Source organism: Echiichthys vipera, assembly GCF_963691815.1.
Source record: "Echiichthys vipera genome assembly, chromosome: 6".
NCBI lineage: Eukaryota > Metazoa > Chordata > Actinopteri > Perciformes > Trachinidae > Echiichthys > Echiichthys vipera.
The window spans coordinates 9,251,427-9,269,137 of record NC_139831.1 but is presented as its reverse complement, the minus strand read 5'-3'; the positions used below and the strand labels follow the sequence as shown (position 1 = coordinate 9,269,137).

The window sequence follows — 17,711 nt, the reverse complement described above, 5'->3', positions numbered from 1 at the left end:
AGAAAACACAAAAAAACTGAATAGTGCAAAAAAAATAGAAAAACAGGAGATGAAAATGTGCAATGCAGGATATACAGGAAACTATATAAATATTAATATAAATAAATTAAAACGATAATTAAAGGCAGAGATGAAGTGGAGAAAGAGAATGGTAGGCGTAACCTTGCTGCCTGCCTTCCCCTTCAACTACAAAACAACAAAGCTAATTGTCATGTGTGTATATACTGTATTTTACTATGAACTCCCCCAAACATGCCAACCTCTCCCCGTCTAATCAGATCTGATATAAGTCAGTGGTCTACACAGCCTACTTTTCATTACTAATGCATGTGTTCGGTGAAGCGGTGGTGTGGGTCAGTGGCTCCAGACTGCAGAGGCTGTGTCCTCTGAGGAGACAGGGGGGGAGTGGAAGACTGAGCACCAGGCATGTGCACAGGGTTGCCAGCCAATCAGGTCAGTGAAAGGGTACACTGCTTGTCTATGTTTCACATTCTTTACAAGACTATGTTTATTCTCACATCATCTTTAAAGGGGTAGTTCCACATTTTGGGAACTATGTTTTTGGTTTCTTGCTGAGAGTGAGATGAGAAGATACTTCACTGGCTGTGTGGGGATTATAAAGCTACAGCCAGTTAGCTTAGCCTAGCACAAAGACTGGAAACAGAGGGAAACAACTACCCCGGCTCTGTCCAAATGCACTAAAATCAACCTACTACTACCTCCAAATCTATCCAAATCTATCCGTACAAAAACAAAAAGTAAAAATAACAATACTGTTTTTTTACAGAGGAGAGTGCTGGATTATTTCTTGGTCAGGTGCGTCACTTCCTGGAGCAGAGCGCTTGTTCCCCTTTACATACAAAACAGGGAACATTGGACTCTTTTTTAATAAAAGGTTCTGAAGTTCCCTGTTTTTCCCAAAAAGGGTCTGTTATTTTTTCCACAATCAGTGCCGGATTCCACAGAAAATGGGCTTATGTAGACCCTAACACTAACCCCTGGCCCTGGCCTTCACCGTAACGGTAACCCCTGACCCCTAACCCTAACAAAATGCTGAATTAAATCACAGGCCTATGCCTCTGGGGAACATAGGGATGACCCCATCAAGTGAAGAACTGGTCAGGTTGTTCCTAGCTGCTGATTCAGGATCAGTTTTCTCTCAGCAATGTTTTTTAAAGATCCATCCAAACTCCTTAATCACTATATTAGCACTGGAAATATTTTGTACAGAGGAAACAAACCATGTTTAACCTGTTGATTATTGAAGTTTTGATTTTTGTTACCTTTGGACAGAACCTGAGCTGTTTCCCTCAGTGTTCAGCCAACTGTCTCCTCTCGTGTCCCTTCTTATCTATCTGTAGGAAAGAAAACCACTGAGCATATCTCCCAAGATTTTGAACTATTCCTTTAATGTTAATGTTTTACAGCAGAAGTTGTGTAGTCGTCCAACTTTAATCCATACTACAATTTTAGCAGCCGGAGGTCTTTGAAACATGTTTGCAATGTGGAGAACAGGAGCAGATGGGGTGTGGTCCTCAGCTGCTGCTGTTTTTGCTGTGTGTGCTTACACACGTGGGGGGGTTGAGTGAGTGTGTGTGTGTGTGTGTGTGTGTATGTATGTCGGTGTCAGCTGATGCAGGGCTGTGGTCAGTCTGGGATGAGTCTACTCAGCAGAGGAGGGCAGGGCCTGATTGGATGTTGGTTTAATGACATAATGAGATAAGGCCTGCACACAAACCATTGCTCCAGGACTCTAAAAGCTGCCACTCAACATTTATAATGTTATTATATCTGCAAAAGCCCTGCTTCTTTACCTTTCCTATGTAAATATTAAGATATGAAATAATCAGTGCAGAGGATGGGTGTTTAAAGAGGCTGAAAATCAAAGATATGTATGTTCAGCTGTGTGCAGCTGAAGCAATTCATCTTAGGATGTCAGAGACGTGAAAATAGAGCCATTATATTATTTACAGAGACTTTAAGGTGCACAGCAGCCTGTGGCAGTGAAAATAGATCCTGTGAATGTGAGGCCATCTAGTGGCTTATGCTGCATTACAGAGTGGGTTGGCTTAATTGATGTATTAACACCATTATGTAACGTGTTGATCCACTGTAAATGTTGTAGAACTGCTGTTGATTTTCCTTGTCAAATTCATTTTGATCTAAAATATAATCTTGTTTATCCCTTTTCTTATCAACCGTAAATAACATTTTATTGATATCTTGAGTTTATGACACAGAAGCATTTCTCATTGACATTAAAACTATTTTAAATTAGTTAGCCTGAAAGCCTTAATTTCATCTGGCGAGATGTTAAAACATAAAATGACATAATTTAAATTTAAATTCATGTTCACAACATAATACATGTGCACATAATAGTACAGTACACATCCACCAATAAATATGAGTGAAAACACGGTGACATATTAGTTGTTCGCCACATTATTTACATTATTTGTGAAATAACCCCCCACGCCGGATCCATAGCCTGTCTGGATCTGATCAAAATGTACCAAGAAAAACAGCTCTGACTCTATTACACCTGTAAACGTGTGTCATGTACACATTATAGTGAGATGATGTCATTATCTCCCAGTGGTGTAAGTCATGCTGCCTAAATCTGTCCAACATACTCCCACTTCCACAGATTCCCGTACAGCACGTCACAGATCACACCACAGGACACATTTTGTTGTCCTGGACGGATATATGCACCTTCGTTTGGTCTTACTAAAGAAGAACCACGCCATCCAATAAGATTAGTGATGCGCTCAGAGGACACTTGGATTGGTTGAAATACCAACACAACATTTCCCAGGTTGTGCGTCCCACATGGGGTGACTAAAGGCTTACCATGAGCCTGATTAGTTTTGTACCTGGAGGGAACAAGATGTTAGTAGAGACGAGCACCCAAACAAATGCATGGACATAGACTTGCTTCTGTGAGTATTCTTTACTTTTCTCCATCTTCTCAAACTTCTGCACCTGTCATGTGTGATTCAGTCAGTCAGTGGTGTCAGAAACTAGTAGTTTAGTGTTCACTGGGTTTGAAAAGATGTATTTAATCCAATGATTCACTGCATTTTTCCACCCATGGGTGCCGTTCCCTCATTGTCTGTGTGAATCTAAACTGTTTAGATGGATAGAAGATAGAAGTTATTATATATATATTAAGAAAAATAGAGTATTTCTATAAATGATAAACACGAAGTAATCTAATCTGTAGATTAACTGATGATATCAACACGTTTTAATGGCTGTTATTACAGCTTTTTGGGCTCTTTATTGCATTTACATGCATATTCTTTGAGCTTAACATTCCAGTTTCTGATTTAATATATGTTTTCCGATATCACTTAAATCAACATATATATTAACATCAATAGATCAAAAAAGTAGAGACCGATCCAAACGAAGAGTAATTTTGCAAGAACAGATTAAAAAAAAAACGCCCTTTAAATGAACCAACACCAGTTTGATTGATTTCACCTTAAGGGCAATTAAAAAAAACGAAACACGAATTAGGAAACTAGATGTTTAGAAATCTTATCAAAACAACCCAACACAAGTTTTATTGATAATTCAAGGACTGCACAAATTAAAAAGGATTAAAAAAATTAATCAAATCTGTTTTTGCAAAATGAAACCTTCACGCAAAAACATCTCAGTGGCCAGTATTATTCCAGTATACGTCAAAATAAACAAAATAACTCAAATGATTCATCTTAAAATGATGTTAACTACTGCAAACACACATGTTTGAACATAAATGAAAGAAATGAAAACACATAAATACTTTACATTCACAGTCCACAACCTGCACGTTCAGTTCTGTGGATGTTTGGTGTCTTTGTATTGACACTTTAATACAAACTTGCTCTGAATGTCTATGCTGCGATCTCAGTTACCTGTGGAAAACGCTACAAGCACCAAGATACCCACTTGTACTTTACAGGAATGTAGATGGCCTCAGTGTCTTATCCAAAACAAATATGGGTCAGCTCGTTAACACTGTGAAAACAGGCTGTTCTAAAGCAGATTATGGAGCCTCAACAGATGCACTGGACAAAGGACTGACAGACTTGCCAGTGTTTTTTTAGCACATGGTCTGACTACTTCAGACACACCTGCTGTGTGTGTATTACTAGACTTAAGAGGACCACTCACAGTTCCCCACACAGGGCGGAAAGCTTTTATTGGCCACAGGTGTGATCAACTTGAGATACTTGTTGTGTGATTGTCTGCAGAGAAACACGTTTTTGTTCTGATTACTTATTAACCTGAGAAACTTAAAGATTACAGTGAGTACAGTGTATTACAGTGAGCTAGGAATGCTAATACAGCTATATTAAATACTGGAGAGGTAGAGAGAGACGTTTGGCAGTCACATGGACAGCTGACCGTCTGTGAAAGTGTCCTAAACCACAGGAGACACAAAGCATCTGTGTGTTGGTCACAACCACCAGTGACTCAACCAACCCACCCCTATCTGTGTATACGTACGTGTGTGTGTGTGTGTGTGTGTGTGTGTGTGTGTGTGTGTGAGTCATATTAAGGTCGACCATCTGTTTGCAGGTACCAGTTCCAGAGAAGATGGTGGCCGCTGGGCTCACCTTGCTCACCTCAAGTAAACATGTTCAACCTGATGAGCAACTGCTGCACCTGGGTCTCCAAAATACAGGAGCCAATCAGGTACTGAGTTACATATTACTTAAAACGATGATGACAGAGTGCAATGACTAAGTTGGATCAGTGATGCATTTGACAAAAACTCCTATCTTCCAAACAATAAAAATCACAGGTTTAAACTTTTTAACCACAAAGAGAAACCTGATAGATTTATTTTATTTGACCAAATAAAATCCTAGTGTTGATGGATGTAGACTACAGTTATAATGATTAGTCGATTCATTTATTAACAAACCACAATTTGACAATTTTGGATAATTGAATAGTCAATAGTAATTTTTGGAAGCTAAACTCCAAACATCTGCTGGTTTCATGCTTCTTAATGTGATCACTTGATGCTTTTCTTTCTCATACACAATAAAAAATTGAATAAATTTAGGATTTTTGGACTGTTGGTCGTTAAGACATATCGTTTATAGATGTCCCCTTGGACTCACAGGGCATTTTTGACTATTTTCTGACATTATATTGACAAAATGATTGATTAAATAATCAAGAAAGTAATTTATAATTAAAATAATCCCCAGCTGCAGCCCTAATGCAGACATTTCCTGCTCACAGAAACTGGTCTTAACACTTCTGAACATTAAGTGAGCATTATGGAAAAAAAGAAAAGAGGCACAATTAAATCTTTCTTTTTCAGTTGGTATTTTTGTACAGTATGGATTTGTATGTCATGCACAGTTAATTGATGCATACTCGTTTGCAGGAAAGTGAGCATTCTGGTGGTTGGTCTTGACAAAGCAGGAAAAACATCCTCCATCAGAGGGATGTTAAGAGGTACTTCAACAGTGACTCTGATCTGATTTAACTAAAAGTGCCTGAAGCAGAAATACAACTACTAATCTACCCGTGTTTTACCCCCTGTCCCTTTCAGTCCCCCATGGTGTGGAAGCAGGACCCACGAACGGCTGTGTCCAAAATGAGCTGAGAGTAGAGAACTACCTGGTCACCTTGTTGGATGTGGGAGGATCAGCAGAGGCGAGAGGAGCCTGGAGGGAGCTCTGTGGAGAGGCCCATGGGATCATCTTTGTGGTGGACTCCAGCGACAGGCAGAGGATAAAAGAGGTCAAGGAGGTTCTGGCTGACCTGCTCAAGCAACCGAGAGTGGCAGGAAAACCCATTTTAGTGTAATTATACACCAACTTCATATGAGATCTAGCATTGTGACTGATGATCACTGGATAAACCTTGAAGCTATAATGTGCTGGAACCTTTTCTTCTCAGGTTGGCTAACAAACAGGACAAAATGAACGCTTTGCTGGGAAGTGAGCTGATTGAGAGTCTTTCACTGGAGAAGCTGGTCAACCAGAGCCGCTCTATGTGCCATATTGTACGTGTTAAAACGCACTCGTGTAAACTGAACAAACATAAATCTCTTGCAGGTGTTGTGACAGATTACGGATGACAGAGAAACCTATTTTCCTTTATCTCTCAGGAGCCTTGTTCAGCCTTAATGGATCTGCGACGCTGGTCGGACAGAAAGACACTACGAGGTCTTCGCTGGTTGCTGCGTGCTGTTTATCTGGATTACCCAGAGCTGTGTACTCGTGTAGCCCAGGACAGCAAGAGGCCTCTGGAACCAAAAGCAGGGGAAAAGACCTGGAAAACGGAGAAAGGTCGCAGAAAAACCAAGGGGGAACGGCACGAGAGGTGCAACATTATAAATATGACACAGCTTAACGTAAACATAAAGCATGGTATCTGAGTTTTTATCTTTAAAGTTTTCTCACCTCAGAATGCGATCCAGCAAGTCAGATCTCCGCCAGGTTCACAGGACAAAAGAAAAGGAGAAGAAGACAAAGGGTGAAGGAAAGCTGCAGCCCATTCGAAACATGCTGCAAAAGGTCAGGAAGATAGCTTAGTGGCCACTTTATTAGGTACACCTGTAAAATCTAATGCAATCAACAGTTCAACCATAAATTATACCTAATGTTCAGTTGTGATTGACAACATCAAAGTGGTATTAGTTTAACTATGTCTATTATTGAGGATGTAGTTTGGTGCATTATATTGAGAAGTGTTTCTCATGTTTTGCCAAATGTTTTTACAAATATTAAGGTAAATAATATTAGAAACACATTACAGTCCATTAACTAAGATAAAATATAGATGAATTAACACTTTAAATGTCTTGTTCTGTGCGACCAACCGTCTAGAAGCCAAATATTTTCAGTTTACAATCATAGAGGACTCAAAAAACTCACTTTAAGAAGCTGGAACCAACTAATTTGGGCATTTTTTTCTTAAAAACATGGCAGATTAACCAACATTTTGTTTTTTGTTATTGTGAAGTCCTTTCAAACAGTGTCATACGTACAAATATAAAAACAATAATAATACAAATAAATAAATAAAGATGAATGTTACGATAGATAAATAAATAAAGTCTTTTGTCTTTTGTTTACAGGAAACCACCCTGAAAAAGAAGCTGACGACAAAGAAGAAGAAGAAGAAGCCGGTTAAGGTCAAGGAAGATGAAAAAGATCAAGAAGAAGCAAACGGACAGGAGGAGGAAGAGGAGGGGGACGGTAACGAAGGAGAGCAAGAAAACTCGGGTCACAGAGAGAAAGCCAGCAGTGCCCTGATCCCCCCGAAAAAAGGCAAAACCAAACGCAAAACAAAGGTGAAAGAGGAGACTCTGCACGTGCTGGAGTCACCCGACAACGATGAGAAGCCGCTCAAAGGTTTGTCATAGTTATCAGTCACTTGTACTTTTTGGTTATTACTTCTTAAAAATATGGAAATCTAACATTTATCTTATGTTATGTCTAGTTAAAGGGGAAAAGAAGAGAAAGAAGAAGGTTGTCAAAGTAAAAAGGAAGAACAAGATCAACACTGAGGAGATGTCTGCAGCTTACGCTCAACCTGTGGACCTGTCCGCGACCTTTGGTGAGCCTCATCCACCTCTTCCATCTCCAAATGAAATGCAATAACCCTTTGGACTCTGAAATGAAATCACAGCTGTTAAAAAGATGAACCCTGATGTCTCCTGATAGATCTTTACCGAAAAGCAATACTGGCTCTGAAGGAACGTCAGGATCAGGGACTGTGAGAGGGGATCTACCACCTGAGTGTGAGGACGAGGTCCCCGGCAGGACGATGCGGTCACACCACGTCACCGCAAAGACACACAGATTAACACTTTATCTTTTTCTTTTTGACTTCAGACCTGATCCCTGAACCTTTGGAGTGAAACTGCCAAATCCAATGTGTAGTGAAGGGCAGGTCTGCAGCATCATGTAACATTAATATAATATCAAATCAAATAAACTCACAGATAAATGTATACGTTTTGAAACAGTTAAATATGAAATTGTGTACCTGGCCAAAATGTTAAAGAAGCTTTTGTTTGTATACATTTGTGCAGTTTTGATAATAAGGGACACATGATTTTTGAACTGTTTTTTTTAATAGGGTTTGAATACTGTCCAGAAATGAACAGAACGCTGTTTATGTGTGAGGATGGGACATTGTTGATACAAATAATAAACATTTTGTCACTACTTGCATGGCGTATCTATTGTGTTTACATCACAACAGCAGCAGTTAATTAGTCAATTCTATATTTTTGCTACAAGTTGTTTAGATTTGAAAATCTAACACAGACAATGCACGAAGAACATGCTTGTTTTATTTGATTGTACAATATTTATTTTACCTTTTTTTTTCATTTTATAATTATTCTTTCATAACTGAGCCCCAAATACTTAACCACAACAGATTCCTCCATGGCAGACTTTCAGTCGTCTTGACCATCTTCTGCAATCCACAATTAATTTCATATATATGCAGAAAGTCTTTATTTACAATAAATAGAATAAATATGAAAATAATATTTAATTTAAACAGAGGGAAATATAAAGTATAATGTAGGAGCCATATTGTGTTTAATTTTATTTGTGCGCAATGTTTGTTTATGACGCCCTCTACAGGGCCTGCGTCAGGTGTGGCTGATTACACAGCAAAACGTTTTCTACCATGGCTAAGCCCACATCCTGCTCCTTTGTTTGAGTATCAATAGTCAGTTTTATTTTATTTTTTGTTAATCAAATAAACCATAAGACCATTTTTACAAACTCAACTCAGTTCTGGACATAATACTATTTGTCACCTCATGGACTCAAGCATTGTAAGATTCTGGTCTGCAGTCAGTCACCAGTGATGTCACTACAAAGGTACAAAACTTTTGCTACTAAAATGGATTCATGGAAAACCTGGACATGGAGAAAGCAGCAACAAAGAAACAGTGGATTTCTCTGCAACATGATGAAAGAGCATGAGGCCCAGTTGCATCAAGGATTGATATGTGAAACAAAGGTCTGCTGTTGGAGTGCAGCCTTTTAAAATGCATGAAGTTGACAAGAACAAACACAAAGGAATGTAAAATGAGAAAGGACCTTGATTCTTTGCTTCTGAACCTGATGCCATGTGGGCTGGCAAAGTAATATCAGCATGAGTGTTGAATTGAACATGATTTTAAACTGACACAGCAATATTGCCTTTTATGAACTGCTCCTGTGAAAAGAGAAGAGTCACATATATAAGAATAACAGGAACAATATATTCAACATTTGTAAATGTTTTAAATGTACACAGAGGCACAGAGGAAAATATTAGGATTGCATATATATATATATATATATATATATATACATATATATGTATACATGTGTGTCTATATATATGTGTATATATGTATATATATCTGTATATATATATATATATGTATGTGTATATATGTGTATATATATGTATATGTATATATGTATATATATGTAAATATATGTATATGTATGATTTGTATTATTATTAATATTATTATTATTATTATACTGTAGAGCTCTATTATACAGGCTATGCTTAAAACGCAATGCTCTATACTCCTGTACGATAGGTGGCAGTAATGCGCATAAGCTTGTTTGCCGACCGCCATTAAAACTCAGAAGAAGAAGAAGAAAAAAAAGAAGAAGAAGAAGAAGAAACTGACCAATCAGATGCGCCGTTGAGAAATAAACAAGGAAGTGGTTTTTAAGGCGCCAATTTTGTGTCGTCTGTGAAATTGAATTCGTTTCTCTGTGTTTTCTGTTTGTCATTGGCACTAACATTGCGATAATGACTGAAAACACTTTCCCTGTGTATTCTTCAGATGCGATAGTGACTTTTATTTTCCGGACAGAAGTTCTCACTGGTCAAGAGGCAAAACACTTCCCCAAGACCGACCTGACTCCAGCTCCACGGGTGCGTTCACGTCCCTTCACTGCTGTTAATGTCTGTGGACAACACAAATAAGTATTTATAAATAACCTCATAATGACAACAGAATGGACTTGACAACTATTGCTAAATTATAACTAATGAAGCGAAAGACAGAGCTTAGGAGCTAGTTCCAGTCGTGTTGAATCTGTTTTGTAAGAGCATCACAACATTGTAGTCGCATTTCTGAAGTTACATTCGTTTAGAAATGACCATTACTGCCAAGCAATAACTAATTATCTTAACAAAGTATGCAAAGGTCATTAACAGGATCAGTTGAAAAGAGGAAAGAGAAGGTTTGTAGCTGTATTGATGTCTTAATAATAATGCATTCATTCAGAGATTAAAGTTCTCATTGTGCAGCTTTAAACTCATATAATACTCATAAATCATTTCTTGGTTTCACAACTGCTTCATTTACTGTCTGTGTTCTGAACACCTAGCCTGTGATTTTGTTTTGCACTCTGGAAGTAAGAGCAGCATTTTGTGTTGTGCCGTTCACATTTATTGAAATTGTTGTGAAAACTGAGCCAAATCTAAAAATACTGTAATACAGTGCTCACATGCCTGTATGTACATTGATTGTTGATACTATAAGTCCTCCCAACAGCTCAACAGGTAAAACCCAATGAGGAAAGTTTTGCACTGAAAAGTAAAGACAAAAGAAAGATAACCACTGGATTTTACTAACTTTGACAGAACAGCAACTATTAATCGATCAGACAGTCTTCAATTTGAAACTATTTTTATAATCTATTTATCCTTCCTGGGTTCTCCGGCTCCCTCCCAGAGACATGCATGTGTTAGGTTAATTCATTACTCTAAATTGCCCGTAGTTGTGAATATGAATGTGAATGGTTGTCTGTCTCTGTTTGTCTCTTTGTGCCCCGGGATAGACTGGCGTCTTGTCCAGGGTGTACCCCGCCTCACGCCCGATGTCAGCTGGGATTGGCTCCAGCCAGTCAGCTAGACTCCAGTCAGTTAGACTTCAGTCAGCTAGACTTCAGCAGGCCGTACTCCAGTCGGCTAGACCAAGAACTGAACCAGACGACATACTGCCTGTACTGTAGATGCCGTTAGGTGGCCAGAAAAACAACAAATCGTTAACGTTGCGCTCTCTTCTTCTCTTGTACAGCCAGAGGTCATCCAAAGGTTGTACATGAGTCTTGCATCTCTTGTTTCATTTCAGACCCGAGTGTCACTCCATGGTAAGTACTGCGTTTGACAGGTGATATTAAGCCTTCTCACCAGTTTATGAAGGAACTCCTGACTTCACTTAGATACTTAGTGAGCAGTCTCATGTAATTCTTTTTGTTTAGCATCATGATGTCGTTATCATTCCTTCATTGAAACACTTGGTTTTCTTTCCCCCACAGGTTCCACTTCTGGAAAACATTCAGAATCCAGTTTATCATGAGTAGACAACTGCTATCATGAGCGTCTACGTGCGCGTGTGAGTTTTCTTGTTTTCATTCCAGGTAATAACACAATATGTATGTACCAACCATCACAGAATGAAAGATAATTACATAGGGGTGGCTGTGGATAAGATGTAGAGCTGGTTCCTCCATTTGAGGGATGGGCGGTTCGATCCCTGGATCCTCCGGTCCACGTTACGAAGTGTTCTTGGGCAAGACATTGAACCCCAAATTGATAGGATTGGTATGATTGGCTAGATTAGATGTAATGTAGATGTCCACTGCCATCAGTGTGAATGTGTGAATGTGGCAAGTAGTGTGAAAGCGCCTTGAGTAGTCAGACCTATACTGCAGGCATCCACTAGGGGGCGATCTGGGCGTGATGGCTCCACCTCCAGGAATCAATCCTTCACAGCCACCCCTGGAATCTAATTCAACAAATAGTATACTACTTATAATATTAGTGCAGATCCATCTTTATCTGCACCTGTGCAGAAATTCGGTATGACTGAAGCGTGGAACGTTTTGGAACAGCCCTAATTTTTCTATGTGCAGCACCAGGAGCTGACGGCTCAATATGAGAAGAAGCAGAAGGATCTGAAGAACATTTGCATCGAGGCAGGCCAGTTGAAGCGAGCTCTGGGCATGAAGCTGGCCAAAGAGTCCAAACTGAACATCTGCATGCAGAAGAGAGAGATGAAGGAGCAGCATGTTCAAGACGTGCTGGGGTATGTCATTGCATAATTTACACCGTAGATAGATACATTATATATGCATGTGTATGTTAAAAAAACAACACTTCAATTTGCCCAAAGGAGAGTGATTTTCATGCCCGTTGAACGGTTCCAGGGAATGAAACCAAATCCAGCACAGGAGGAGATGGCTGACAGAATCCAAGAGATCTCCAGAGAGACGCAGCAGCTGAAGGCCAAGATCAAGAGCCCGAGAGACGTCTGCAGCAAAGAGACAGAGAAAGCTCAGGTAGGAGCATCTCCTTCATGTCTACACCCATTTGTTGTAGTTTCTGTCCTGGTTTGAGACCAACATGTTTCACTTCACTGTGTCCAGGCTTTGTATGACACCCTGACATCTTCTATGGACAAGCTGCACAGGAGAATTAAGATGCTCAGCATGGACCTGAGATGTCTGCTAACTTTTGAATAGATTTTGCACGTTTATCATTTATATATATATTTATATTATAAAGTTATTATATAATAATTATACTATTATTTATTTTGTTTGTATTGTATTTGTGTGTGTGTTTGGATTTCAGCTATGCCAAAGCACTTTGTTAAATGCTGTTTTTAAAGTGCTATACAAATAAAGTTATTATATTATTATTATATTACTGTGTGGTATTACTTCTCTCTTATGTCTTTTTACTCCTCCTAGCCTTTGTTGCCTTTACTATTGAAAATACTTAAACTATATCAACTAATAAATATTATCAGTCCAGACTGTGTAACTTCATATTCCATGCAATTCCAATGAAACACATAAAACCATTTCGGCGTGTGTTTTAATGCTGTTGAACTCCTTTATCTCAGTCCATGGAGTGAATGCTTGGCTTATACTGACTCTGGTCTTTGCCCGTCTTCGGTCACTCAGCTGCTGGGAAAAATAAGCAGCTGCAGGATCGGCAAACTCCAATTCACCCAGTGCCAGCCTTCAGTAGCTGCACCAAACAACAGACAACCCTGGCAACCCGCAATGCCAGCCGCTATTGGCTGCTACAATGTAAACAGAACATGACAGAAAGTGTTGTCAAACCCGTAAAAACATTTGTTTAATATTAATTCAGACTAAATATGTATTTTTAATGAAAAATCAATAGTTTCATTCTGTACCCATCAAAATGTGTATTCTTTAAAAAAACAAATATAGCTTTTAATGAAGATTCTACATATTCAACTTTTAACATGGCAAAACTGAAAACGGAGAAACAGCTTGTAAGTTAAGTTTTATTTAAACTTAAAAAAACCTTGAGGGACCATTTCGTTGCCAAGCACAGTGACTCCATGGAGTCGCTGCTGCGTTGCCTGGCAACCTCAATGTATTGACCTGCATCTGCAAGAAAGCAAATCAAGAGACGATTTATTGTGGTAATAGAAGCTGAAACAGCCCTACCAACACTGGCAAGTACATGAAACCAATAACTAAAGTGGTTATGAAAGTGTGTGCTGGGGTTTGAGTTGTCGTTGTGAGTCCCTTTCTTGTCTCGTTAGCTCCTGGATGCAGCGCAGAGAGGGGACCCGCGCGTCGCCATCTTTGTCGTCCCCCCAGAAAGAAGCCCCTCCCCCCGGTGCATCTTCACCGGGAAACCGCTCGACTTGCATTCAATTCATTGGAAAAGCGTCTGCTGCATACGCGGTGGAGGAAGATGGCCTCACCAAGGACAGTTACTATCGTGGCCCTTTCTTTTGCTTTGGGTTTATTCTTCGTGTTCATGGGGACCATTAAGCTAACCCCGAGACTAAGCAAAGATGCATACAGTGAAATGGTGAGTGGGTCTTAAGCGGTGGGGGTAAAGGCCATTGTTCTGTGTTGGCTGCAGACGCGCAGCCTCTCAGGCTCGAATAATGTGAGGAGATGCTGACCTAAATAGTAAAAGACACGGAAAATGAATGCTTTCGATATTGACTTCCTCTTTTAATCTGCCTACGACGCATTAGAGGAGATTCCTGTATTTAAAATGTTAATAAGTGCTGTAACGTTCTTGCTTGTAGTAACACAGTTAGCACATGAGATAAGCATGCATTTTAAAGATAAACCTTCAAATATTTCGGTAACAACATTCATGCATCGCTATAGATAGATAAAACAATCCATCGTATCTATCATTAGCTAGTTAACAGTGATCGATAATCATGAATGATAGGATGCATGGGGTTGACACTCTATGATTCAGCCGGACGATGCAAACATTTATGCATGATAATCAACAGATCTCTAAATTATAGCTGGCCTTTTTTATAGTTCATAAATAGGGTGTAGCTGCTATGCTTCTTGTTTAATATGAAAAGCAACAGCTAAAATGCAATGGCGGCGGATTCCAGCAAATTCTGAGATGCTTCTTCCGGTGCTGATGCTGAAATGTCCAGTGTAGAAGATGATAGGTTGCATGCATTTAGGCTTCATACAAAATATACACATACTACTATGTTCACAGGCTATTTTCTCATGAAAATCGTATAGATCAATATGTTTCATTGAACCAGGAAGAGTAATTGCAGCCATAGTTGTGAAATAAAAGCATTTTGTGACATGGTCCTTAAATGTCCTCATTAGAAGTCACCCATGAACGTTTGTATGATCTTAATTAAATTATAGAGATATTTAAAAAGATATTTGTACTTTATCCTTTCAGAAAAGGGCATACAAGAGCTATGCCAAGGCATTGCCAGGCCTGAAAAAGATTGGTATCAGCTCAGTCCTGCTTCGTAAGATCATTGGCTCTCTGGAGGTGGGCTGCGGTGTGGTGCTCACCCTCGTACCGGGCAGGCCGAAGGATGTGGCCAACTTCCTGCTGCTGCTGGTCATGCTGGCTGTCCTGTTCTTTCACCAGCTAGTAGGAGACCCCCTGAAACGGTACGCCCACGCTCTTGTCTTTGGTATTCTGCTCACCTGCCGACTGCTTATTGCCCGCCAGAGCGACGACCGGCCCGAGAGAGAGGACAGCAGAGAGGAACAGCACATTAATGACCAGGAAAAGAACAAGGTCAAGCAGTCTTAAGGTCTTCCTCAACTTTGGTCTGAGCCACAACGAAGGGAACCTGGTGCGCCCCTATGGATTGTAGTAATTAAAAATTTGAAGGAATCAGTCACTTCCAGTAATAATACCCCTCACGCCATTTCCTGTCCGATCCAGCTGGCTGACTGATTACTCTCACCTACTCCTCCGCACTCTTACTGTGAAACTGGGAACTCCTGATCTATACGTCCTCTACATAACTGTGGAAAATCATAAGCTCAGCTCGTTGTCTGAATAGTAAACCATTTTTCCCTATTTATTTCAGTCCTACACTGTGTTAAATGTGTTTTTAATTGAGTATGACTATCATTTATGTTACAAGTTGATTTGAGGAAGCTGTTTTTCATGAACCAATCTTTGTAGCTGGTTTTTCTAATTTGTTTTTATACTGTAGGTAGGAGAGATTGCTAATTTAGGAACTTCAATCATTCAAGCATGTTTCATTTGGTCAAGAATATAGAACATGAACCAAAAAGAGCACCTTTGAAGCAGTTTTGTATTACTTATAACATCGACTAGTATTACATATCCACATCATATTAAGGTGCAAGTGTTACCAGAACGCAATTTTTGGGAAGAAAAAAATTTATAAATCCTCGTACAATATTCATCTCAGTACATTTGTAGAAGTGCGCATGATATCCTTTCTCCCAAAGTAAAACAAGCTGAATATCCTCTCTCTCCTTTCAGTTCAGTTATCACAGTGAAGATGGTTAGCTGGAAAGTACAGCATTTGCTGCCTCAGGTGTCTGCAGCTAGCTTGTACAGCAGAACACAACCGAATCAAAAATGTGTTTATTCCCGTTAAAAGTGGAAATTTTACCTTTTGTAATTCACAGTCTTAAACGTATTCACTGTCTCTTAAAGGTTCTGCTGATTGGTTTGGTTTTACTTCTAAAGATTCAAAAGCACTCCTCCACAGTTCTGCTTAGGGGAGGAAACCTCGTTTGAAAATCCTGTCAGTTTTGAGATTCACAATATTTCTGTAAATCATATGCAAAAATAAAGAATTGGAGGTGAGACTGACTATTTATTGTTTGTGTTATTCGCTACCTTGCAAGTCTTTCACACAAAGTTAATAATTGCTTTTGCAACAACGGGTGCTTTTTTGGGAGTTTTGTGCTGATTTACCGCTTTAAGTAATTAAGAAAAAGAAGTCATAATTGTCTGATTCAAACCTCTTAAATGTGAATATTTTCAGGTTCCTTTCATCCTATATATGAGAGTAAATTGAATATATTTGAATTGTGGACAAAACAAGACATTTGAGGACGTCAAGGGCTTTGGGGAACACTGATCGACACTTTTTATCATTTTATAGACCAAACAGTTAGTCGAGAATGTACTGAACAGATGAATCTTCAATGAAAATAAGTGTTAGTTGCAGCCCTTATCAGGTTATATGACTTCAGTCAATCCCTGTCAAGGTAAGTCTGTTAAAAAAATACATACAAATTTTACTTTTTTCAGCAAGAATGCAAAAAAATGTAATAGTTAGAGGATCTTAAAGCTAATGTGCTTCTATGATATAACCTAAATATTTTGGGGTTTTGGAAGCTTGGTCGGACAAAACAATACATTTAATTAGGTTCTAGGAGCTCTGGTGACTTGTAACAGAAATAATCATTATAGTTTCATCCCTAGTGACAATTTTAATTTCAGATATCCCAAATGAAAAACCATTCCAGATATCCATAATGTAATTTTGACTATCCAAAATACAAATCTGACTAGTAAAAATGTCATTAAAGACCTGTACAACTGTAGTTTTCCTAGTAAGAATTACATAACAGATACCCAGAAAGTTTATTCTACATATCTAAAATGTAACAGTGGATATTTAGAATTGAGAGGAGAAAGGACTGCCTTTGATATACTTTCTTTTATTTGTCAAGTAAAATAAAGTACTACATTGTAGAACAATTCGCCATCGTACTTGACAAAGAAAAGAATGTTTGTACCAAGATATTTTTTTTAAAAATATTATACTCAAATATAGGTTATCTAACGTGTAATAAGTGTCACCGTTTTTTTCTTCAGAAAAGGGTTTTTCTGAATACAACCCCTGTTTGTACAATTATCTGTGGTATTTTAATGCAACGTTACAAAGAAACACTTCGAGTACAAGTTTGTGATTTCCCTTTGTTTTGTTTGTTTCTTAGTTGTTTGTTTGTTTTGTTTGTTTATGTAAATCTTACTGTCTTATCATGTATCCACATGCAAAATAAGTGTAATAAGCATGGATGGGGTGGCAGTAGCTCAGTCCATAGGTGACTTGGATGGGAACCGGAGGCTGGTTCCAGTCCCTGTGTGGACCATGAATTGAGCGTGGACTGGTGGCTGGAGAGGTGCCAGTTCATCTCCTGGGCACTGCCGAGGTGCTGTTGAGCAAGGCACCAAACCCCCAACTGCTCGGGGTGCCAGTTACTGGCAGCCCCCTCGCTCTAACGTCTCTCCATTAATTGCATGTATAGGTCCTGTCTGTGCATGTGTGTGTATCGGGCCTGTGTGTGTGTTAAATGTAAATTAATAATAGAGTGACTATTGAATTTTCCCATTGCGGGACAAATAAAGGAATTCTTCTTCTTCTT

At 39.0% G+C, this 17,711-nt stretch overlaps 2 protein-coding genes across 2 annotated transcripts; both read left to right on the top strand.

The window, feature by feature from the left end:
- Nucleotides 1–2,925: 2,925 nt before the first annotated feature.
- arl13a (ADP-ribosylation factor-like 13A) lies at nt 2,926–12,530 on the top strand (the record flags this gene model as incomplete). Its single annotated transcript, XM_083914937.1, has 14 exons — nt 2,926–2,945; nt 4,579–4,695; nt 5,402–5,472; nt 5,570–5,822; nt 5,920–6,025; nt 6,131–6,345; nt 6,431–6,539; nt 7,103–7,379; nt 7,468–7,584; nt 7,692–7,743; nt 11,138–11,156; nt 11,922–12,094; nt 12,182–12,347; nt 12,435–12,530. The coding sequence occupies 14 exons, from the start codon at nt 2,926–2,928 to the stop codon at nt 12,528–12,530; spliced, it is 1,791 nt and encodes a 596-aa protein (XP_083771063.1).
- Nucleotides 12,531–13,735: 1,205 nt separating this feature from the next.
- On the top strand, nt 13,736–15,918 carry tmem35 (transmembrane protein 35). Its single transcript, XM_083915128.1, has 2 exons — nt 13,736–13,869; nt 14,737–15,918. The coding sequence occupies exons 1-2, from the start codon at nt 13,750–13,752 to the stop codon at nt 15,100–15,102; spliced, it is 486 nt and encodes a 161-aa protein (XP_083771254.1). The 5' UTR covers nt 13,736–13,749; the 3' UTR covers nt 15,103–15,918.
- The last annotated feature ends 1,793 nt before the right edge of the window (nt 15,919–17,711 follow it).